Here is a 25000-nt window from a genome sequence, read left to right on the forward strand (position 1 = left end):
TAGATTAAAATTACTCAAAAAATAAGGGTTTCGTCGACTCCCCTGATTTGCGACAAAGTGACCTTGACCTTTGAGCTTGACCTTCAAAATTTTTATGCGCTGAAAGGGACCTCTATAGGCCTCTGATCTGCGAAGTTACAAAAATTTCCAATGATAACTGTGCTCTGCAGAGTGATTTATACGTGATTACAGACAAAAAAAACAAACATATGAAGGTCAAGGCCAATCGCCACCAAATATTAATCAGCTGAGCGCCAGACCATGAAATATTATCCCATGAAGTTTGAAGACGATCCGATCAAAATTACTCAAAAAATAAGGGTTTCGTCGACTCCCCTGATTTGCGACAAAGTGACCTTGACCTTTGACCTTGACCTTCAAAATTTTGTGCGCTGAAAGGGACCTCTATAGTCCTCTGATAATCGAAGTTACAAAAATTTCCAATGATAACTGTGCTCTGCAGAATTTTTTATAAGTGATTACAGACAAAAAAAAAAAACATACAGGCTGACTAACATATCTTGTAAAAACTTCGTTTTGGCAAGATAAAAAGGCGAACCGTGTTCATTGCTCGTGAACCATCGTCATCTCCAGACTTGTCGGGTTTTGTATTTGTGTATAGCAGAATTGCGTCTTTACTTCATGCAATGTAAAGACGGCACTTCGGTATTCTCCGTGAAGTTCACATGAGAGCGAATGGTGACGGGAAAATCCAACAATCGACGCTATTTCCATATTTACCAACATCGACTGACATTCTCCTGCCTGGCGGAAATCTGATCACCGGAACGAGCTTGTAAGCTTTTGTACTCTGCTAACTTCCACAAAAATACCTCATAATAAAAAACTACCATGGGAGTAATTCACATAATCGTGGTCACAATGTGTTAGGATTACACGTCATCAGGAATGAAATGGGTGAAGAAACGAATCAGCAGATCAGAATAGCACCACGATTACCTTGAATCACCTTGACCTAGCATATGCTTTTTCTGACGATAATACGGAAACCTCCACATGACGTGGAACAAAAATACGGATTTCCATACACATAAGGAAGAGTTTCACCAATGTTTTCAATTAAAGGTCACATGACCTCAACTATTTTGACTCCAAAATCTTGGAAGTTAATCCTTGAATCATAGTGCATACTTGAACCAAGTTTGGTCAAAATGTCTTCAATGGCTCACATTAATCGTGGTAACGAAAATCTGCATCACATGTACAAGTACGCACACCTGGACTGACAACCTGAAAACATAATACCTCAGGTGCCTTCGGCTGCAGAGGCATAAAAAACTACAGTAATTCCTTGCTTAACGTGGTTTCACACAATGCGATTTCACAACAACATGGTTTTTAGGTCACCTGGACTTTCGTCGGGGAGCTTATGCAATCAAGCAGTGTCTGTAGGTGAGTCAAGTCCATAAATACTTCAGTCATGATCACTTGAACCAAACACACGGTTTTGATGAAACTTGGCTGCAAGCTGCATATCTGATGCTTAACAAAGGTGCATTAACCGCATCAAAATCTGCGCCTATTGAGGGGAACGACAGGGGTTTTTTGGATCCAACCCCCCCCCACCGGAATAGGTATTTGCTCTGTTCTCCGAAACTACACACACAAGCGATGAAACTTGGCTACAACCTTCATCACCCGTGATGTACCAAAGTTTATCGGCGACATAAAAATCTGTGCTCATTAAGGGAGTCTACAAGAGGGTTTTTGACCCCCTCAAAATAGTTATTTGCTCTCTTCTAACTACACACACAATTTCAACAAAAGTTGACCACAATCTTCATCTCCCGTGATATACCCAAGTTTGTTCACGGCATCAAAAAATTCAGGGTCGATAGAAGTCTGCAGGGAGTTTGAGTGACTTGCTCCTAATCTCGCTGAGCATCAAGACAGGCGGTCCTATTTTTCTACCAGGGAACACTTTTCACACCACAAAGGAGATCCCATTATTACACAGTTTCTGAACAGCGGTTGATGACCTTTCTTGCGCTGCACAGCTGGCTGCACACGATACAACTCACATCTCAGTCTTTTGCCTCACCATCTTGCTGTGACACGTCCTAGGCCATTGTAACATTTTAATTGGGATTTATGGGTGCCATACATTGAAATCATGAGTGGTAAGTGACCAACCATTGATAATAGTGCTTTTGTGAGCAAGAAAAAAATAAAATAAAAACAGTCACCCTCAGGGTGACCCGTATCTTGCCAAAAGGTGACCACGTGTGACTTCTTTAATGTCACACTGAGGTGAACAGAGCTGCTATCCACCAGGAGCGACTCCTTGAGGAATATCTGCCTACGAGAGATTCCGATGAGAATCGTTCTACAGAGTAACCATGAAAAATATGCTTTTGCCTCATAACATCACCAAATGACGTCATAATGTCTCAAGCTTGACATATCTAGAAAGCATCAAATATGTTTGACCTAAGGCGCTAACCATGAAGGTCAAGGCCAATCGCCACCAAAAATTAATCAGCTGAGAGCCAGACCATGAACTATATTCCCATGAAGTTTTAAGACAATCCGATCAAAATTACTCAAAAAATAAGGGTTTCGTCGACTCCCCTGATTTGCGACAAAGTGACCTTGACCTTTGACCTTGACCTTCAAAATTTTATGCGCTGAAAGGGACCTCTATAGGCCTCTGATATGCGAAATTACAAAAATTTCCAATGATAACTGAGCTCTGCAGAGTGATTTATACGTGATTACAGACCAAAAAAAACAAAAAGCATATGAAGGTCAAGGCCAATCGTCACCAAAAATTAATCAGCTGAGCGCCAGACAATGAACTATATTCCCATGAAGTTTGAAGACGATCCAATCAAAATTACTCAAAAAAATAAGGGTTTCGTCGACTCCACTGATTTGCGACAAAGTGACCTTGACCTTTGACCTTCAAAATTTTGTGCACTGAAAGGGACCTCTATAGGCCTTTGATATGCGAAGTTACAAAAATTTCCAATGATAACTGTGCTCTGCAGAATTTTTTATACGTGATTACAGACAAACAAACAAACAAACAAAAAAAAAAACATACAAGCTGACTAACATATCTTGCAAAAACTTCGTTTTGGCAAGATAATAAAAAAGGAAACATATTTTGATGGATGTTAAAGTCGAAGTATTTGAGTGATATGAACAAGGAGCTGATACTCTAGGTCCCCCACCTTTTTGAGTGGTATGAGGAATAGATCGGTGTAATATGAAAGCATAAACTTAAACGGTTTTTGAAATGTCAAATGCCCAAGCCAAGTTACAGAGATGGTTGCCATGGCAACATAATTCAGTCAATCACAGCCGTGAGCGAGTCAAGTTGAGATAATATCATGAGGTATAGATATCTGCAAAGAGCTAAATGTTCAATGGTTTTTGAAATATCGATTGAAAATATGGAAAGGCTGGTGAGTACCTGGATTGAAAACAAGAACCAACAAACTGTCTCTACCTCCCTCCCACAACCCTCACCTTTTCCATTATTTTCACATTAAACAATTTCACTTAACACGGTACTTTTCAGGAACACATCCACCATGTTACACAAGGAATTATTGTACCTGTGAAATTTCTTGAGCAGTTTCTGGGTCCACTGTGGATAGGTCAACATAGCATTTTCCTGCACCAATGCCTTGCAGCACACCACTGGGACCAAGAACCAGCTGAGTATGAGATACGTGCAATAGTCAAAGAGAAAACATATATGCAAACGGGCGAACATTAAAAAAAAACGAACCAATGATGTATGTATATATATATATATATATAAATGGCAATGTGTGTGTCTCTCCTACATAACTCCAAAACCATAAAACCTAGCAGCCTGAAACATTGCATGCATAAAAAAGAAAACTCCAAGGAAGTGCAAGAGTGAAAATTGGATGTTTGGGTGAATTGAAACAACCCTTTTGAAGATAATTAACGGCCATATTTAATTTTATCATTCATCAGGCGATCCTTGGCTACCTCGCTCTCTGGGTCTTAAGGCATTTCCTGGGTAACCTCGCTGGGGTCTGAAGCCGCCATGTTTTTTGGCCTGCGAAATCATGCCTTGACGTGGAACAGGCCGCAACAATTTATTAACGATAAAGCTTTTTTTTCACTTTCTTCACTCATATTATCAAATGCCTGCTCATCATAGTGAGCGGAATTGCTAGGTACATTGCAATGCTTACAAACACCCAGAGACGTCGGCGCTCGTTGCTTTATTTCATTTCCGCACATGCGATCACCACGAGTATCTCTTAAACTAAGGATAATTACAAAATTTAAGCTTCAGAATCGAACTTGCAAGCAGTTCTGACTCCAAGAAAATTGTTAATTTGTCCAATTCAGAAATATTTGAGATTTCAGGTGTCTCCAGGAGGTGTGTATGCTTAATGTGTTGCATGACAAACGAGCCTTTTTTAATGAACCGTTTCGTTGGAGTGCTCACTTAAGTGCTTAAGTCAATGGGTGAACGCTCTCCAAGCTGCTTGGTTGTTCATTTTGGGAAAAGTACTCGTGCGCTCAATGTAACATCGATTAGACGGACTACGTTTTCACCTGTGTTGGGCCTTGCGGTGGGGTACCTCGGGAGGTGTCTCATCTGCTGAAGATGTGCAATTTTATTTTTACAGGGAATCGTTTTGTTGTAACTTTTTGTGCGATCTCCTTTTAATATAATGCACCCCTCACTTCGACATCGATACGTGAATAAAAACAATAAGGTCCATCTGACCACATGTTTGCCATGATCGAGCTGTGATAGGCTGAGAGCATAGAACGACATTGTGTGTTTTGTGCCTTGATATATTTTTCAATTGAATTTGGCTAATTAGGGTACCCTGTGAGTACAGGGTACCCTATTGTTTTCCTTCTGTTTATTATTATTACGCATTATTATTAGGGTACCCTGTGAGTACAGGGTACCCTATTGTTTTTCTTATGTTTATTATTATTTTTCTTTTTCCGCCGGCATTTTGCACCCTTTTTCGCTTTAAAAATCATTTTCTCTGGGATACTAAGTCCGATCGACACAAAATTTTCACCACAGTATGTATCTTTTTTGATAGCACAATCACGTTATAATTATGACGTCATTGGTCACGTGGTGCGGGCGCCATCTTGAAAAAAACGATAAACTTTGGACCTCTGTATCTCAGAAACCGTGCAATTGAAAATTTTTTCGCTTGATACATTTTACTAAGCTCCCTATGGGGAACACGTGTGATTTTTCGTGACGTCATAGGTGAAGCGATATACCGGTGAAAATTCGTCAAGTAGAACGCCATATGGGAAAAATCTGAAAAATTCTGAGCATCATCTACGCCAAAAATCACTGACGAAAATGTTTTTATTGACGTCATCGATGACGTAATTCGGCCGCCATCTTGTTTTTTAGTGTTTTTTTTTTTAAATCTTCTTCTCCAGAACGGCTATGCAGATTGAGGCGAAACTTTACACGCACATTCCCCCTGAGGTCCTCTTTCAAGTTTGTTAATTAGGGCTTCAAGCAAGTGCTGAAGCCCTATTGAATTCGTTAGTATTATTATTAGGGCTTCAAGCAAGTGCTGAAGCCCTATTGAATTCGTTAGTATTATTATTAGGGCTTCAAGCAAGTGCTGAAGCCCTATTGAATTCGTTAGTATTATTATTAGGGTACCCTGTTAGTACAGGGTACCCTATTGTTTTTCTTATGTTTATTATTTATTATTATTATTATTTTTACGCCGGCATTTTGCGGCCTGTTTTCACTTTAAAAATCATTTTCTCAGGAACGCAAAGTCCGATCGACACGAAATTTTCACCGTAGTATGTATCTTTTTTGATAGCACAATCACGTTATAATTATGACGTCATTGGTCACGTGGTGCGGGCGCCATCTTGAAAAAAACGATAAACTTTGGACCTCTGAATCTCTGAAATCTTCTAGGGTAAAATTTTTTTCGCTTCATACATTTTAACAAGCTCCCTCTCGGGAACACGTGTGATTTTTCGTGACGTCATCGGTGAAGAGGTATCCCGGTGAAAATTCGTCAAGTAGAACGCCACATGGGAAAAATTTGAAATTTCTTGAGCGTCATCTACACCAAAATTCATCGTAGAAAAAAAATTTTTTGACGTCATCGGTGACGTAATTCGGCCGCCATCTTGTTTTGAAAATATTTTTTTTTAAAATCTTCTTCTCCAGAACGGCTGTGCAGATTGAGGCGAAACTTTACAGGTATATTCGCCCTGAGGTCCTTTTTCAAGTTTGTTAATTTCTTGTTGGTAGGTCACATGGTTTGGCGGCCATCTTGAAAAAACCCTAAAACCTTCAAACATCTTCTTCTCCAGAAGCGCTGGTCCAATGAAGGCGAGATTTCAGATCTATATTCGTGACATGCATGCGATGCAAGTTTGTTAATTTCGAAGTGATAGGTCACATGGTTTGGCCGCCATGTTGGATTTAAGAAAAATATTAAATAATGTTTTCTCTGGTATTTCATAAGCCATCGAAGTGAAAATTTGCAAGTGCCTTCCTCCCTCAAGTCTGCATACATGGTAAAAAATTTTTACCTCAGAAGTCACATGGTTTGGCGGCCATCTTGGATAGAAAAATAGACCTTATCCGATTTACACGAAACTTCACACACTTGTTTGGGTCTATGATGGAAAGCAGAATTTAAATTTATGATATCATAGGTCACAAGGTTCGGCAGCCATCTTGGATTGAAAATGAATAAATTTTAAAAATCTTCTTCTCCAGAAGGGCAAGACAGATGAAGACGAAACTTCACACATATATTCCCCATGAGGTCCTTTCTCAAGTTTGTTAATTTCTTCTTGATCGGTCACATGGTTTGGCGGCCATCTTGAAAAAACCCAAAAACCTTCAAACATCTTCTTCTCCAGAAGCGCTGGTCGGATGAAGGGCAGATTTCAGAAGTATATTCGGGACACGTAGGCGATATAAGTTTGTTAATTTGGAATTGATAAGTCACACGGTTTGGCCGCCATCTTGGATTTAAGAAAAATATTAAATAATGTTTTCTCTGGAACCGCTTAACCTAACGAATCGAAAGTTTGCAATTACCATCTACCATCGTGTGTGCACGCGTGGTAAAAATTATGAGGTCACACGTCACATGGTTTGGCGGCCATCTTGGATAGAAAAACGCACCTTTCCCGATTTACACGAAACTTCACAAACGTGTTCCATTACCCAGTTGGAAGCAGAATATATATTTCTGATGTCATAGGTCACATGGTTCGTCAGCCATCTTGGATTGAAAAACAATATCTTCAAACGTCTTTTTCTCTGAAACGGCTGAACAGATCCAGGCAAAACTCCACCACTATGACCGCCTCTGCATGACGAATAAAAAGTTCTCATCCCCTTTTGAGGTACGACGCAACGTTTGGCAGCCATATTGGATTGAAGGAAAAATATTAATTAATGTTTACTCTGGAAATACTGCATCAATAAATGTGAAACATCAAGTTTATAGTGGAATGCTCATGCGGAATGAGCGTTTGAAATTTCAACGGGATCAGGCCCAGGGTTTGGCAGCCATGTTGGTTTTAAGAAAAATATTAAATAATGTTTTCTCTGGAACTGCTTAACCTGGAGAAGCGAAAATTTGCAGTTATCATCCACCATCGTGTTTGCACACGTGGCGCAAATTATGACATCACAAGTCACATGGTTTGGCCGCCACCTTGGATTGAAGGATAAATATTAATTAATGTTTACTCTGGAACCGCTGCTTCTATATATGCAAAACTTGACATTTATAATTCAGGTGATATGCTAAACAAAAGTTTAAAATTTCAACCTGATCGGTCACACGGTTTGGGAGCCAGAATTATTTATTTATTTGAATCTGGAAGCCAGTAATAACGAAATTGAATGCTTTGTGCTGCCCGGTTCGTAACTCGTCTGTTCCGCGCCGTCTCGAAGCAGGCCTGTGTTTGTATCACTCTTAAATAATGTTTTCTCTGGAACCACTTTCCCGATCAAAGCGAAACTTTGTGACTGTCATCTGCAGAAAGTCCCATGTTGTATCAAAAGGCGGACGGACTGGGTACCCGGTCATCACTGCCAGCAGTTATAAAGTGGCAGTTCTAGTTATTATTATTATTTTTCCGCCGGCATTTTGCGGCCTGTTTTCACTTTAAAAATCATTTTCTCAGGAACGCAAAGTCCGATCGACACGAAATTTTCACCGTAGTATGTATCTTTTTTGATAGCACAATCACGTTATAATTATGACGTCATTGGTCACGTGGTGCGGGCGCCATCTTGAAAAAAACGATAAACTTTGGACCTCTGTATCTCTGAAATCTTCTAGGGTAAAAATTTTTTCGCTTCATACATTTTAACAAGCTCCCTCTCGGGAACACGTGTGATTTTTCGTGACGTCATCGGTGAAGAGGTATCCCGGTGAAAATTCGTCAAGTAGAACGCCACATGGGAAAAATTTGAAATTTCTTGAGCATCATCTACACCAAAATTCATCGTAGAAAAAATTTTTTTTGACGTCATCGGTGACGTAATTCGGCCGCCATCTTGTTTTGAAAATATATTTTTTAAAAATCTTCTTCTCCAGAACGGCTGTGCAGATTGAGGCGAAACTTTACAGGTATATTCGCCCTGAGGTCCTTTTTCAAGTTTGTTAATTTCTTGTTGGTAGGTCACATGGTTTGGCGGCCATCTTGAAAAAACCCTAAAACCTTCAAACATCTTCTTCTCCAGAAGCGCTGGTCCAATGAAGGCGAGATTTCAGATCTATATTCGTGACATGCATGCGATGCAAGTTTGTTAATTTCGAAGTGATAGGTCACATGGTTTGGCCGCCATGTTGGATTTAAGAAAAATATTAAATAATGTTTTCTCTGGTATTTCATAAGCCATCGAAGCGAAAATTTGCAAGTGCCTTCCTCCCTCAAGTCTGCATACATGGTAAAAAAAATTTACCTCAGAAGTCACATGGTTTGGCGGCCATCTTGGATAGAAAAATAGACCTTATCCGATTTACACGAAACTTCACACACTTGTTTGGGTCTATGATGGAAAGCAGAATTTAAATTTATGATATCATAGGTCACAAGGTTCGGCAGCCATCTTGGATTGAAAATGAATAAATTTTAAAAATCTTCTTCTCCAGAAGGGCAAGACAGATGAAGACGAAACTTCACACATATATTCCCCATGAGGTCCTTTCTCAAGTTTGTTAATTTCTTCTTGATCGGTCACATGGTTTGGCGGCCATCTTGAAAAAACCCAAAAACCTTCAAACATCTTCTTCTCCAGAAGCGCTGGTCGGATGAAGGGCAGATTTCAGAAGTATATTCGGGACACGTAGGCGATATAAGTTTGTTAATTTGGAATTGATAAGTCACACGGTTTGGCCGCCATCTTGGATTTAAGAAAAATATTAAATAATGTTTTCTCTGGAACCGCTTAACCTAACGAATCGAAAGTTTGCAATTACCATCTACCATCGTGTGTGCACGCGTGGTAAAAATTATGAGGTCACACGTCACATGGTTTGGCGGCCATCTTGGATAGAAAAACGCACCTTTCCCGATTTACACGAAACTTCACAAACGTGTTCCATTACCCAGTTGGAAGCAGAATATATATTTCTGATGTCATAGGTCACATGGTTCGTCAGCCATCTTGGATTGAAAAACAATATCTTCAAACGTCTTTTTCTCTGAAACGGCTGAACAGATCCAGGCAAAACTCCACCACTATGACCGCCTCTCCATGACGAATAAAAAGTTCTCATCCCCTTTTGAGGTACGACGCAACGTTTGGCAGCCATATTGGATTGAAGGAAAAATATTAATTAATGTTTACTCTGGAAATACTGCATCAATAAATGTGAAACATCAAGTTTATGGTGGAACGCTCATGCGGAATGAGCGTTTGAAATTTCAACGGGATCAGGCCCAGGGTTTGGCAGCCATGTTGGTTTTAAGAAAAATATTAAATAATGTTTTCTCTGGAACTGCTTAACCTGGAGAAGCGAAAATTTGCAGTTATCATCCACCATCGTGTTTGCACACGTGGTGCAAATTATGACATCACAAGTCACATGGTTTGGCCGCCACCTTGGATTGAAGGATAAATATTAATTAATGTTTACTCTGGAACCGCTGCTTCTATATATGCAAAACTTGACATTTATAATTCAGGTGATATGCTAAACAAAAGTTTAAAATTTCAACCTGATCGGTCACACGGTTTGGGAGCCAGAATTATTTATTTATTTGAATCTGGAAGCCAGTAATAACGAAATTGAATGCTTTGTGCTGCCCGGTTCGTAACTCGTCTGTTCCGCGCCGTCTCGAAGCAGGCCTGTGTTTGTATCACTCTTAAATAATGTTTTCTCTGGAACCACTTTCCCGATCAAAGCGAAACTTTGTGACTGTCATCTGCAGAAAGTCCCATGTTGTATCAAAAGGCGGACGGACTGGGTACCCGGTCATCACTGCCAGCAGTTATAAAGTGGCAGTTCTAGTTATTATTATTAACGGCGTTTTTATGTTCTACTGACCGATTTTGTGGCGGATCTGGAGGGAAAACTGTCGGATGAAATTCAACGAAACTTAACAGGATTATTACTCACCACCTGAAGTTTATACTATGAAACATTTGATGACGTAGGTCACGTGGTATGGCGGCCATATTGGATTTTATCCAAAACCTAAAAACATCTTCTTCTCCAGAAGGGATAATCAGACAGCCTCAATCTTTTGCACACATTTGCTAAGTAGCTTGGGAATGTAAAGTTGTTAATTTGGTTGAAATCGTTATTTAATTTATATGATTTTAAATGATGCCGATTCGCCTCATTAAATATGCAAAATATGCAAATGAGAGTTGAAAAAATTTAATGACAGATTTAGATAGTACATAAACAGGGGACTCCCAATATATTTATACAATGTCTGTATTTGACCCCAGTGAGCCCCCAGCGCCCCCCAAAGTTGAAAATGACCCATTTTTGAAATGTCATAAAATGAAAACAATGCTTGGATGAAATTCAATGAAACTTATCAATTTAATTACTCTCCACCTGAAGTTTATACTTTAAAAATTTTGATGACGTAGGTCACGTGGTCTGGCGGCCATATTGGATTTTATCCAAAACCTAAAAACATCTTCTTCTCCAGAAGGGATAATCTGACAGCCTCAATCTTTTGCACACATTTGCTAAGTTCCATGGTAATGTTAATTTGTTAATTTGGTCGAAATCGTTACATAATTTATATGATTTTAAATGATGCCGATTCGCCTCATTAAATATGCAAAATATGCAAATGAGAGTTGAAAAAATTTAATGACAAATTTAGATAGCACATAAACAGGGGACTCCCAATATATTTATACTATGTCTGTATTTGACTCCAGTGAGCCCCCAGCGCCCCCCAAAGTTGAAAATGACCCATTTTTGAAATGTCAAAATAAAAACAACGCTTGGATGAAATTCAATGAAACTAATCCATTTAATAACTCTCCACCTGAAGTTTATACTTTTAAAATTTTGATGACGTAGGTCACGTGGTATGGCGGCCATATTGGATTTTCTCCAAAACCTAAAAACATCTTCTTCTCCAGAAGGGATAATCTGACAGCCTCAATCTTTTGCACACATTTGCTAAGTTCCATGGTAATGTTAATTTGTTAATTTGGTCGAAATCGTTACATAATTTATATGATTTTAAATGATGCCGATTCGCCTCATTAAATATGCAAAATATGCAAATGAGAGTTGAAAAAATTTAATGACAAATTTAGATAGCACATAAACAGCGGACTCCCAATATATTTATACTATGTCTGTATTTGACCCCAGTGAGCCCCCAGCGCCCCCCAAAGTTGAAACTGACCCATTTTTGAAATGTCATAAAATAAAAACAACGCTTGGATGAAATTCAATGAAACTTATCTATTGAATAACTCTCCACCTGGCGTTTATACTTTGAAAATTTTGATGACGTAGGTCACGTGGTATGGCGGCCATATTGGATTTTCTCTAAAACCTAAAAACATCTTCTTCTCCAGAAGGGGTAATACGACAGCCTCAAATTTTTGCACACATTTGCAAGGTTCCATTGCAATGTTAAGTTGTTAATTTGGTCGAAATCGTTACATAATTTATATGATTAAAATGATGCCGATTCGCCTCATTAAATATGCCAAATATGCAAATGAGAGTTGAAAAAATTTAATGACAGATTCTGATAGGCCTTGAAGAGGGGACTCCAAATATGTTTACGCTATGTCTGTATTTTACCCCAGTGAGGCCCCAGAGCCCCCCAAAGTTTAAAATCACCCATTTTTGACATGTCGTAAAATGAAAACCAAAGAAGACAGACAAAAAGTGACCACAAATTCTGGAAGATATTTTCACGTTCTACAAGTTCGCCATTTACATTAATATGCAAATGTGGAGTTATTGGACTTTTTTGGGGACTTGAAAATTTGTCCAGCCTCGATTTGTCCAATCTGAAGTTTCTTTCTCTATCATGTATTGCTATGGGCTTTTCAATCCTTCATTGATATAACTTGAGGGACCCCGTAGCTGGGCCACATTGCAGATACCCAGTTCCAATATAAACTTCCAATACCCAGTTGGAAGCAGAATATAAACTTGTGATGTCATAGGTCACATGGTTCGTCAGCCATCTTGGATTGAAAAATAATATCTTAAAACGTCTTTTTCTCTGACACGACTGAACAGATCCAGGCGAAACTCCACCACTATGACCGCCTCTCCATGACGAATAAAAAGTTCTCACCCCCTTTTGAGGTACGACGCAACGTTTGGCAGCCATAGTGGATTGAAGGAAAAATATTAATTAATGTTTACTCTGGAACAACTGCATCAATCAATGTGAAACATCACCTTTATGGTGGAACAGTCATGCGGAATGAGGGTTTGAAATTTCAACGGGATCGGGCCCAGGGTTTGGCAGCCATGTTGGTTTTAAGAAAAATATTAAATAATGTTTTCTCTGGAACTGCTTAACCAAACGAAGCGAAAATTTGCACTTATCGTCTCCGATCGTGTTTGCACATGGTGAAAATTATGACGTCACAAGTCACATGGTTTGGCCGCCATCTTGGATTGAAGGATAAATATTAATTAATGTTTACTCTGGAACCGCTGCTTCTATATATATGAAACTCCACATTTGTAATTCAGCCGACATGCGAAACAAAAGTTTAAAATTTCAACCTGATCGGTCACGCGGTTTGGCAGCCAGAATTATTTAATTATTTGAATCTGTTCGCCAGTAATAAGGAAATTGAACGCTTTGTGCTGCCCGGTTCGTAGCTATTCAATCCCACGCCATATCGAAGCAGGCCTCTGTTTGTATCACTCTTCAATAATGTTTTTTTCTGGAACCACTTTCCCGATGAATGCGAAACTTTGCGACTGTCATCTGCACAAAGTCCCATGTTGTATCAAAGGCGGACGGACTGGGTACCCGGTCATCACTGCCAGCAGTTATAAAGTGGCAGTTCTAGTTTCCCACTTGAATTCCTCTTTCAAAGAAAACGCTGTTTAAAGGTAAATGTTTGAGTTTGTCCTTTATATGTTTTTTTTTTTTTGTTTTTTTGTATACCTTGTCGAGGCTCGGATGAGAGCTAACACACAACGCACATCAAGGGGGGCATGAGACAGGAGGGAGGGAGTGGGAAGGACAAAATAGTGGGGAACAGAGACATTAGGAGATCTGTGGAAGGGAGAGGGATGGGATGGGGAACATGGGGAATAGAAGATGGACATTACAGGGACTTTCAGGAAGGAAAGCAGGGAATTTGAAGGAGGTGGGCTTGGGTGGATTATCGGGGGTAGAAAAGATCGAGGATTTGGATGGGGGATGATAGGTGGTGGTGAACAGCTGTTTTGAAGGCCTGGAGGGAAGAATGGGAATGAATAGAGTGAGGGAGTTTATTCCAAAGGTGGGAAAAAAGAGGAATGAAAGAGTGAAGGTGAGCAGTGATTCCTGATTTTGGTAGTTTTACCAGAAGGGGGTTGTTGGCGGACCTTGAGGGCCCTGCAGAAATGTGGTGAGGACAAATCACAGAGAGAGCAGTGGGGGCGAGGCTGGAGAGGAGATGTTGGAAGACAGAAAGATCACCGACCAACCTGCAGTGATTGAGTGAGAGGCCCAAAGACTCATCCTCATTGCGGGAGATGCCAATGATCCAAAATGCCCTGGTTTCTACAGCGTGAAGCCAAGAAAGGTGGGAGGCAGGAGCACCAGCCCAGAGGGGAGAGCAGTACTCCATCAGGCTGCGGACAAAAGCTTTGTAAGTGGTCAGGAGCTCAGGTGGGCCGAGGAAGGACCTTGCACGACGGAGGATTCCCAGTCGGCGACTGGCTTTGGAGGCGAGGTTTGAAATGTGGCTTTCCCAGGAAAGGTCATGGCAGATAGTGAGACCCAGAAGCTTGAAAGAAAGGACTTCTTCCAGAGGATTGTTGAGAAAGTGGACGGGGGGGGGGGGTTTCTAAACGGTCCTTTCGAAGAGACATCGTGAAAGTGTGAGATTTCTCCGGATTGAAAGACATGTTCCACGTGTTGGACCAGTTTGTGATTTTATCCAGATCAGCAGTGAGCGAAGAAGCTGCTGCTTGCCGGTCTGAGGGATGACCGATGGTACGCAGAGGGTGGAGGCATCAGCAAAGAGATATAGAGGATTTTCCAGAGAGTCGGAGAGATCATTGATGAAACCAGAAAAAGAACAGGGCCCAGAACGCTACCTTGAGGAACTCCAGCCTGGACAGGAGGGGAGGGGGGGGGATAAAAGAACTCCATTTAGGGCCACACGTTGACTGCGACAGGAGAGGAAGTCTGCGAGCCATGAGTGGAGATGGCCTTGGATACCATATGTAGATGGCCTTGGATACCATGCGGGTACGTATATAAACTGTATTACTATAATGGAACTTGGCGTGTGTGTGTGTGTGTGCGCGCGTGTGCGTGTGCGTGTGCGTGTGCGTGTGTGTGGGATTCGTCTCCATACAAAAAAAATGTGGGTTTCAGTCGGTAGTACGGATTCTTCCCAGGTCTCAAAATATACACTGTCGTGTGTGTGTGTGTGTGTGTGTGTGTGTGTGTGTGTGTGTGTGTGTGTGTGTGTGTGTGTGTGTGTGTGTGTGTGTGTGTGTGTGTGTGTGTGTGTGTGATTTATCTCCATACAAAAAAATGTGGGTTTCAGTCGGTAGTACGGATTCTTCCCAGGTCTCAAAATATACACTTTTGTGTGTGTGTGTGTGTGTGTGTGTGTGTGTGTGTGTGTGTGTGTGTGTGTGTGTGTGTGTGTGTGTGTGTGTGTGTGTGTGTGTGTGTGTGTGTGTGTGTGTGTGTGTGTGTGTGTGTGTGTGTGTGTGTGTGTGTGTTGGTTGTTGGATTTATCTCCATACAAAAAAATGTGGGTTTCAGTCGGTAGTACGGATTCTTCCCAGGTCTCAAAGCATCCACTGTCGTGTGTGTGGGGGTGTGTGTGTGTGTGTGTGTGTGTGTGTGTGTGTGTGTGTGTGTGTGTGTGTGTGTGTGTGTGTGTGTGTGTGTGTGTGTGTGTGTGTGTGTGTGTGTGTGTTAAAGTCATGGCGCCAGTCCGAGCTTTAAGTTAAGATTGCAGAAGATGTATCGGTATAGGTCTGCTCTGTGTCTGCTTTATTAAGTTGCTTGTTTTATTGACGCACCTCACATTTCTTTGTATCCTTGCTTACACACAACAATAAGCTACATTCGCTGTGCCACGTATTTTTCCTTTCCGGCCTGTTAATAAATGCGAATGTAGAAATATTCCCAGCTCGGTTTTGTCTTTTCTTTCATTGATCCAGCATGGTCCGTATCCTCGCCGAGCCGGGATTTTATTCCTAACGATCCGTTCTTTTCGCTGGTACGTCCTTGGCAGTCGCTCGGCTGCATCTCACCCAGTAAGGTGACCCGGTTTGGACAAGGTGTACTGAGGGCGTGCCCTCCGGTAATTAGGTCACGTGATTATAATTAGGTAACCGATTTAGACGGAGGACCCTAAGTCACGTGGTTGAGTTGTTGGCGTTCACGGTCGGTTAGCGACCAGCCACGTCATGGAGTTATCCGTATGCAACGGCCTGCGATTCTTGGCACATTCTACTGACTCAGCCAATTTCCATTTCGCCAGATTCACCACAGTTTGCATCTGGTCACATATTGATTTAAGTGCTAAGATTAGTCGCTGTGGCTCAGTCTTCCACAGCGATGTCCAGCTAACCTTCTCTGCACAACCATCTCCCATGCTGTCCATGCGCCTTGCTGAGGTTGACTTCATGCTTGAACCATTCTTCTCTCCTCTTCCATACATTTAATCTCTGTGATAACCATCTCTCGTCTCCCACCTGCACTCACTTGTGGCCACTGTTTCTGTTCTTTCCAACCAAATCCTTTCCTATCTTTCTGCAACTACCCCATTGATTTCTTTATTTGCAGCCAACTCTCCGCATCTTCAACCTTCCTCTGAACATCCCACTTAGTTCCGGTTCTTATCTTTGGCCCCAGTTCACTGATCACTGGGTCTTTTGAACCTCGAAGTATCATTTGGAATCTGGCTTTCCCAATCTTATATTCTTCAGCTCGTGACTTAAATGGCAGCTTTATCTTTGAACTTCTGCTGTATAACACCAAACGAGCTAACATTTTTGGCAAACCCAACCATTTCCGCATGTATGAATTGACCATTTTCTCCATCCTCTCTACTCTTGTTAGAGCAATCTCATATATTTGGAGAGGCCATAAGACATGAGGCAACAACCCAAATTGGTAGCACCACATCTTGTACCTCTCTGGCAAGCCACAACTATGAATTGTAGACAGACCCTGCACAAGTTGCTTCTGCACCTGCATTCCTCGATGCCTATCTGTTAACGGTTGTGCATACCATCTGTCAAGACTCTAAACTGGCTGTTCATTCAATGTAGGGATTCTATCCCCAGCCACCACAAAATAAATCTCTTTCACTTTACCATTCTTCAGAGAAAGACTCCTGCTCTTCTTTGGCTTAAATTCCATCCGGCTCCATTTAATGAGCTCCTCTAATTGGTTCAACAACATTTTAGCTGCTTCCAACTCAGGAGAATGGTGATGTCATCTATAAAGGCCATTATTGGTGGCTGTGGTTTTTCCCCACCTCAAACTACACAGGTTGATACTCCTTTTGTCCCACGAATAATTACTTCAATCACCATAACAAGCAGCAACGGTGAAATCACACACCCCCTTGGTATGCCTACTTCAAGTGCCTGCCACTTGGTTGTATATTTCGGTGTAGAAAAACGCATTAAAAAACCATTGTATTATTGGACAATCACCTCCCTCACCTTGTTGGGGACCCAGAAAAAAAATCAAATTCTTTGGCAATCAGGTGATGCTGCACTGAGCCAAATGCATTTGTCAGGTGCAGCCATATCACATAAAGATCCTTTTTCTCTTGCCTTGCATAACGGATGGTGTCCCAGATCATCGCCACATGCTCGAGACACCCTGGAAAGCCTGGCACACCTGCTTTTTGTACAGATGTATCAATGTATTCATTATTTACCACAAAGTTGACCAGTCTTCTCGCTAATACACCAAAAAAGATCTTATCTTCCACATACAATAATGATATTGAACGAAACTGATATATCTCCTTCGACTCCTCTTATTTGGGGATATAAATCCCATTTGCCAAACACCAACATTCTGGTATCAGCTGTTTCCTCCAAACAACTCTGAGCAGCGACCACAATACTTGCAACAGCCTTGGACACGTCTTATTCACTTTGTATGAAATCCCATTCAGACCAGCGGAACTCGGAACTCAAAGCCCCCAAGGTCTGGTAGGTCCACTGATCTGAGCAGGTTGCTACAAGTCTTCCTCAAATGTTCCTCCAGCTCTGCTTGCGGTGCCATAATGGTCCCTGAGCTACAACTTTGAAACACATCCCAAACAAATCCAGAGGGATTCTTCAGGAATGCTTTTCTTCTTTCTCCGTTCCCTTCTTTCCTGTCAAATCCTCTCCTTCCTTCCCAACACCTGAATTTGCTTCCGAATATCCTCCATTAATAGTAACAGGCCAGGTTTCTCTTGTTCACTTGCCATCTTATCCCTTTGCTTCAGGTGTCTCTGCTGGGTTCTCAGCTCACCATTCTTGACTTGCCGCCGATTTGCCCGTTTCATTCTCTATCCAGAAGCCTTCTTCTCTTCACCGAAATGATCAAGACTCATTACATGTACAAGCGTGCAGAGAGATTCCAGCTTTGCACCCACCTCACCTTTAAGGTTAATCTTGGACAGATCTTCATCCAATTGCCTCCACACTCCATCACTAATTCTCGGCCATCTGATGCGTTCTTTGGTGATCTTCATACCTGGTGCTGGATGTAACTGAGCACAGGTGCTCAGAGTGCTGTGGTATTTCTCCCAGCAATATGTATAATGTAATAAAAATTACCCCCGTGCGGGAGTGATGGTCATCTCTGCGAGAAAATATATAGCCTCCTGAAGGTAGGGCAGTTTTTGCAAACTTTGAAGTCACGTGACGCGAAAACGAAAGCGAATATCGAAAATCCAGCCCGACAAAATTTAGATATTGTCCCATAGATTCATATGCCACAATTAAATTCAAGATCGCTTGAGAAATGTAGGAGATAGATTTTGAAAATCGTCATTTTCGCAACTTCAAAGGCCTCGTGACCTTGACCTTGACCTTCGGTGACCTTGAAAGTCATACCATCATGTACGTCTCATCGACCTCTATCAGGATCACTAATGACCAGATCTCCCGCTTCAACTTCATTGTGAACGGACGGACGGACAGACGGATCGACACCTCTCCTCTCAACACCAATATTATTAGGTCATGCTCGAAGAGATGGCCTAATAATATATATATATATATATATATATATATATATATATATATATATATCACACATATATATATATATATATATATATATATATATATATATATATATATATCACATATATATATATATATATATATATATATATATATATATATATATATATATCACACATATATATATATATATATATATATATCACATATATATATATATATATATATATATATATATATATATATATATATATATATATATATATATATATCACACATATATATATCACACATATATATATCACACATATATATATATATATATATATATATATATATATATATATATATATATATATATATATATATATATATATATATATATCACACATATATATATATATATATATATATGTATATATATGTATATATATGTATATATATATATATATATATATACATGTATATATGTATATATATATGTATATATGTATATATATCTTCTTCTTCTTCCTCTTTCGGCTTGCTCCCGCTAGGGGTCGCCACAGCGGACCAACTGTCTCCATTTTGCTCTATCCTCCACATCTTCCATTGACACTCCAACCACCCGCATGTCCGCCCTCACGGCATCCATGAACCTCTTCTTTGGCCTTCCTCTTCTCCTCCTGCCTGGCGGCTCCATCTTCAACATCCTTCTCCCGATATACTCCGTTTCCCTCCTGTGCACATGTCCAAACCATCTCAATCTCGCCTCTCTCACTTTGTCTCCAAACCGTCCTACCTGCGCTGTCCCTCTAATACACTCATTTCTTATCCTATCCATCCTCGTCACTCCCAACGAGAATCGCAGCATCTTTAATTCTGCCACCTCCAGCTCTGCTTCCTGTCTTTTTGTTAGCGCCACCGCCTCCAAACCATACAACATAGCTGGTCTCACTACCGTCTTATATACTTTCCCCTTCACTCTTGCAGCTACCCTTCTGTCACAAATCACTCCTGCAACTCTTCTCCACCCACTCCATCCTGCCTGCACTCTCTTTTCACTTCTCTCCCACACTCTCCGTTACTTTGGACAGTTGATCCCAAGTATTTAAACCAATCCACCTTCCCCACCTCAACTCCTTGCAACTGCACCATACCACCACCCTCCCTCTCATTTACGCACATATACTCCGTCTTACTCCTACTGACTAACATTCCCCTTCTCTCCAGTGCGTACCTCCACCTCTCAAGGCTCGATTCAGCCTGCTCCCTACTCTCCCTACAGATCATGATGTCATCCGCGAACATCATGGTCCATGGAGACTCTAGTCTGATCTCGTCCGTCAACCTGTCCATCACCATTGCAAACAGGAAAGGGCTCAGAGTCGATCCTTGGTGCAATCCCACTTTAACCTTAAACCGGTCCGTCATTCCTACCGCACACCTCACCGCTGTCACACTGTCCTCATACATATCCTGCACGATCCTCACATACTTCTCCACCACTCCCGACTTCCTCATACAATGCCACAACTCATCTCTTGGCACCCTATCATAAGCTTTCTCTAAATCCACAAACACACAATGTAACTCTTTCTGGCCTTCCCTGTACTTCTCCATCAACATTCTCAAAGCAAACATCGCATCAGTGGTGCTCTTTCCTGGCATAAACCCATATTGCTGCTCACAGATCGTCACCTCTCCTCTCAACCGAGCTTCCACTACTCTTTCCCACAACTTCATGGTGTGGCTTAACAACTTTATCCCTCTGTAATTTCCACAGCTCTGCACATCACCCTTATTCTTGAAAATCGAATCAGTACACTTAATCTCCACTCCTCCGGCATCCTCTCACTTTCCACGACTTTATTAAACAATCTGGTTAACAACCCCACTGCCATCTCTCCTAAGCACTTCCATGCCTCCACTGGTATACCATCTGGGCCAACCGCCTTTCCACTTTTCATCTTCTTCATAGCAGTCCTCACTTCATCCTTACTGATCCACCCCACTTCCAGATTCACTATCTCCACCTCTTCCAACCTTCTCTCTCTCATTTTCTTCATTCATCAGCTCCTCAAAGTACTCCATCCACCTTCTCAACACACTCTCCTCGCTCGCCAGCACATTCCCATTTGCGTCCTTTATCACCCGAACCTGCAGCACATCCTTCCCAGCTCGGTCCCTCTGTCTTGCCAATCGGTATAAATCCTTTTCCCCTTCTTTTGTATCCAGCTTCTCATACAGCTCGTCATATGCCTTTTCCTTGGCCTTTGCCACCTCTCTTTTTGCTTTTCGACGCCACTCCTTGTACTCCTGCCGACTTTCTTCATCTCTCTGACTATCCCACTTCTTTTTAGCCAACCCCTTCTTCCTTATACTTTCCTGTACTTCCTCATTCCACCACCAAGTCTCCTTATCTTCCTTCCTCTGTCCAGATGTCACACCAAGTACCTTCCGCGCTATCTCCCTCACAACTTCTGCTGTCGTTGCCCAATCATCCCACCCATCTTTACCACCATCCAGCGCCTGTCTCACCTCCTAGCTAAATTTCACGCAACAGTCTTCCTCCTTCAGCTTCCACCATCTGGTCCTTGGTTCAGCCCTCACTCTCTTCCTCAACCTCACCTCGAAAGTCATCCTGCAGACCACCAATCGATGCTGTCGAGCTACACTCTCCCCTGCCACAACCTTACAGTCACTAATCTCTTTCAGGTTGCATCTCCTACTTAAGATGTAATCCACCTGTGTGCACTTTCCTCCACTCTTGTATGTCACCCTGTGTTCCTCCTTCTTCTTGAAATACGTGTTTACCACTGCCATTTCCATTCTTTTTGCAAACTCTACCACCATTTGCCCTTCCACATTTCTCTTGTTGAGACCGTACCTCCCCATCACCTCCTCATCCTCTTTATTCCCTTCCCCAACATGTCCATTGAAATCTGCTCCAATCACCACTCTTTCATCCTTGGATACACTCTCCACCACTTCATCTAACTCACTCCAGAAATCTTCTTTATATTCCATCTCACACCCCATATGTGGGGCATATGCACTGATGACATTCATCATCACCCCTTCAATTTCCAACTTCACACTCATCACTCGGTCAGACACCCTCCTCACCTCCAATACCTTCTTGACATGATCTTCCTTCAGGATTATCCCGACACCATTTCTCCTCCCATCCACACCATGGTAGAACAGTTTGAAACCACCTCCAATGCTCCTCGCCTTACTCCCCATCCACTTGGTCTCTTGTACACACAGTATGTCCACCTTTCTTCTCTCCATCATATCAGCCAACTCTCGCCCTTTGCCAGTCATCGTCCCAACATTCAGAGTTCCAACTCTCACCTCCACACTTCTACCCTTCCCCCTCTCCCACTGCCTCCGGACTCGCCTTCCCCGTCTCCTTCTCCTCCTTCGCCCAGCAGTAGCACAATTTCCACTGGTACCCTGCTGACCACCGGTACCGGTGGCGGTCGTTGGTAACCCGGGCCTCGACCGATCCGGTATGGAAATTCGTTTTGTTGTCCGCATAATGATTTGGCATAGGTTTTTACGCCGGATGCCCTTCCTGACGCAACCCTGGTCGCCTCTTACGACACACAGGGATATGGTACACCTATTCTAACCGGGGCATACACCGGGCCCAGTACAACTGGTGCTCATTTCGCCGACCTCGGAAGGATGGCAGGCTGGGTCAACCCCCTGGTGTTTTCGACTTGGTTTATATATATTTATATATATATATATAGATATATATATATATATATATATATATATATATATATATATATATATATATATATATATATATATACATTATATAAATACATATATATATATATATATATATATATATATATACACATATACATACATATATTAATTCAGTGTCCCAACGGGGCTTGAACTCAGGACCTCTTGGGTCCCAAGCCACTGCTCTTACCACTGCGCCAACACCAGCCTAAATATATACATATATCTATTATATATATATATATATATATATATATATATATATATATATATATATATATATATATATCACACATATATATATCACACATATATATATATATATATATATATATATATATATATATATATATATATATATATCACACATATATATATATATATATATATATATATATATATATATATATATATATATATATCACACATATATATATATATATATATATATATATATATATATATATATATATATATATATATCACACATATATATATCACATATATATATATATATATAGATATATCACATATATATATATATATATATATATATATATATATATATATATATATATATATATATATATCACACATATATATATATATATATATATATATCACACATATATATATATATATATATATATATATATATATATATATATATATATATATATATATATATCACACATATATATATATATATATATATATATATATATATATATATATATATATATATATATATATATATATATCACACACATATATATATATATATATATATATATATATATATATATATCACACATATATATATATATATATATATATATATATATATATATATATATATATATATATATCACACATATATATATATATATATATATATATATATATATATATATATATATACATATATCACACATATATATCACACATATATATCACACATATATATATATATATATATATATATATATATATATATATATATATCACACATATATATATATATATATATATATATATATCACACATATATATATATATATATATATATATATATATATATATATATATATATCACACATATATATATATATATATATATATATATATATATATATATATATATATATATATATATATATATATATATCCACACATATATATATATATATATATATATATATATCCACACATATATATATATATATATATATATATATATATATATATATATATATATATATATATATATATATATATATATATATATATCACATATATATTGTTGTGGTTACCAAATTCGCAAACCACCATTCAGGTCCCTTAGGTGAGGTATCTCGGTAAGTACATGTGTAGTTAGGCCCAAACCCGTTGTCTAGTGGGAATACATGTCATTTATGCGTGCTGCGACTCTTCAGGATAGCCGTTTTTCTTTTACTATCTTTAATTTGGACCAACCGCCATTGTTACCACCACAACAACAACATCAACCACCAACCACAACGCCGCTTCACCACAACCGCCACGACCTTCACGTCACACCTCGCAACCGTCGCATCGCCACCGTTCTTGCGCCGCCTGTGGGTACAGGTGTTGGACTCGTGCAGGGCGCGCGCCGAACAGCGTGTACAAAATCACGGATTTTGTGCTTCAAAAACGGATCAAAAACGACACACGCCCACTTTTTGCCGTCCAATCGGTGAGCGAGGGGCGATTTGGCCCCGCCTCCAGGGCGTTGGAGGGCGATCGATAGTTGCAAATTTATGGATCAAAAAGCATTCACGCCCACTTTTTCTCGGGCCAATGGGGAGCGAGGTGAAAGGTCGAAGGGAGGGGGGTCAAAGGCGAAGCCACGGGGCTGATAAAAGCGACCGTGTTCGTCAGCCCAGGGAGTAGTAGAGTCGAGAGGGAACAGAGAGTTAAGACTTCGCGGGCGGTGGAGTTGGCAAGAAGGAGCTGGTCGTCGTGTGCGCTGGAGTCGGAGCGGAGGGGACGGAGCTGTGGAGAGGCGGCGAGGGCAGACGAGGGGGTGCTCGCGTCGTGCAGGGAGCTGCACCCCAGGGAGGCCGACAGCGCGACCTGGCCGAGGTGGAGACGCTCGTCGCGGGGCAATAAAAATCCTCTATACCCCGAGCATCAGCAACCCCCTCCTGTTTCCCCCCGCGCTGAGATGGGGGGCCCCTTTCCCACCCCCTACCTGACACTGCCCGCGAGGCCCGCGGAGTTGAGGCACCATCGCCGCTCCGCGTCTCATCACCAGACGGGTAGGCCCGACCCGGTCTCGGCCTCAGGCCCGCCTCATCCTTGAGGGTATTCTTTTCCTTGGTTTTGGG

The 25000-nt window shown here is 40.7% G+C and overlaps 1 protein-coding gene across 1 annotated transcript in view; it reads right to left on the reverse strand.

The window, feature by feature from the left end:
- Window positions 1–25000, reverse strand: part of GLYR1 (glyoxylate reductase 1 homolog) — a 226335-nt gene that overhangs the window by 80561 nt on the left and 120774 nt on the right. Inside the window, exon 7 of the mRNA XM_085861442.1 lies at window positions 3585–3686. Within this exon, the coding sequence (XP_085717568.1) occupies window positions 3585–3686 (102 nt within the window). The remainder of the gene's footprint in view (window positions 1–3584; window positions 3687–25000) is intronic.

This window comes from Eptatretus burgeri, chromosome 17, assembly GCF_056783735.1.
Source record: "Eptatretus burgeri isolate ZD-2024b chromosome 17, Ebu_testis_v1, whole genome shotgun sequence".
In the NCBI taxonomy this organism is placed as follows: Eukaryota; Metazoa; Chordata; class Myxini; order Myxiniformes; family Myxinidae; genus Eptatretus; species Eptatretus burgeri.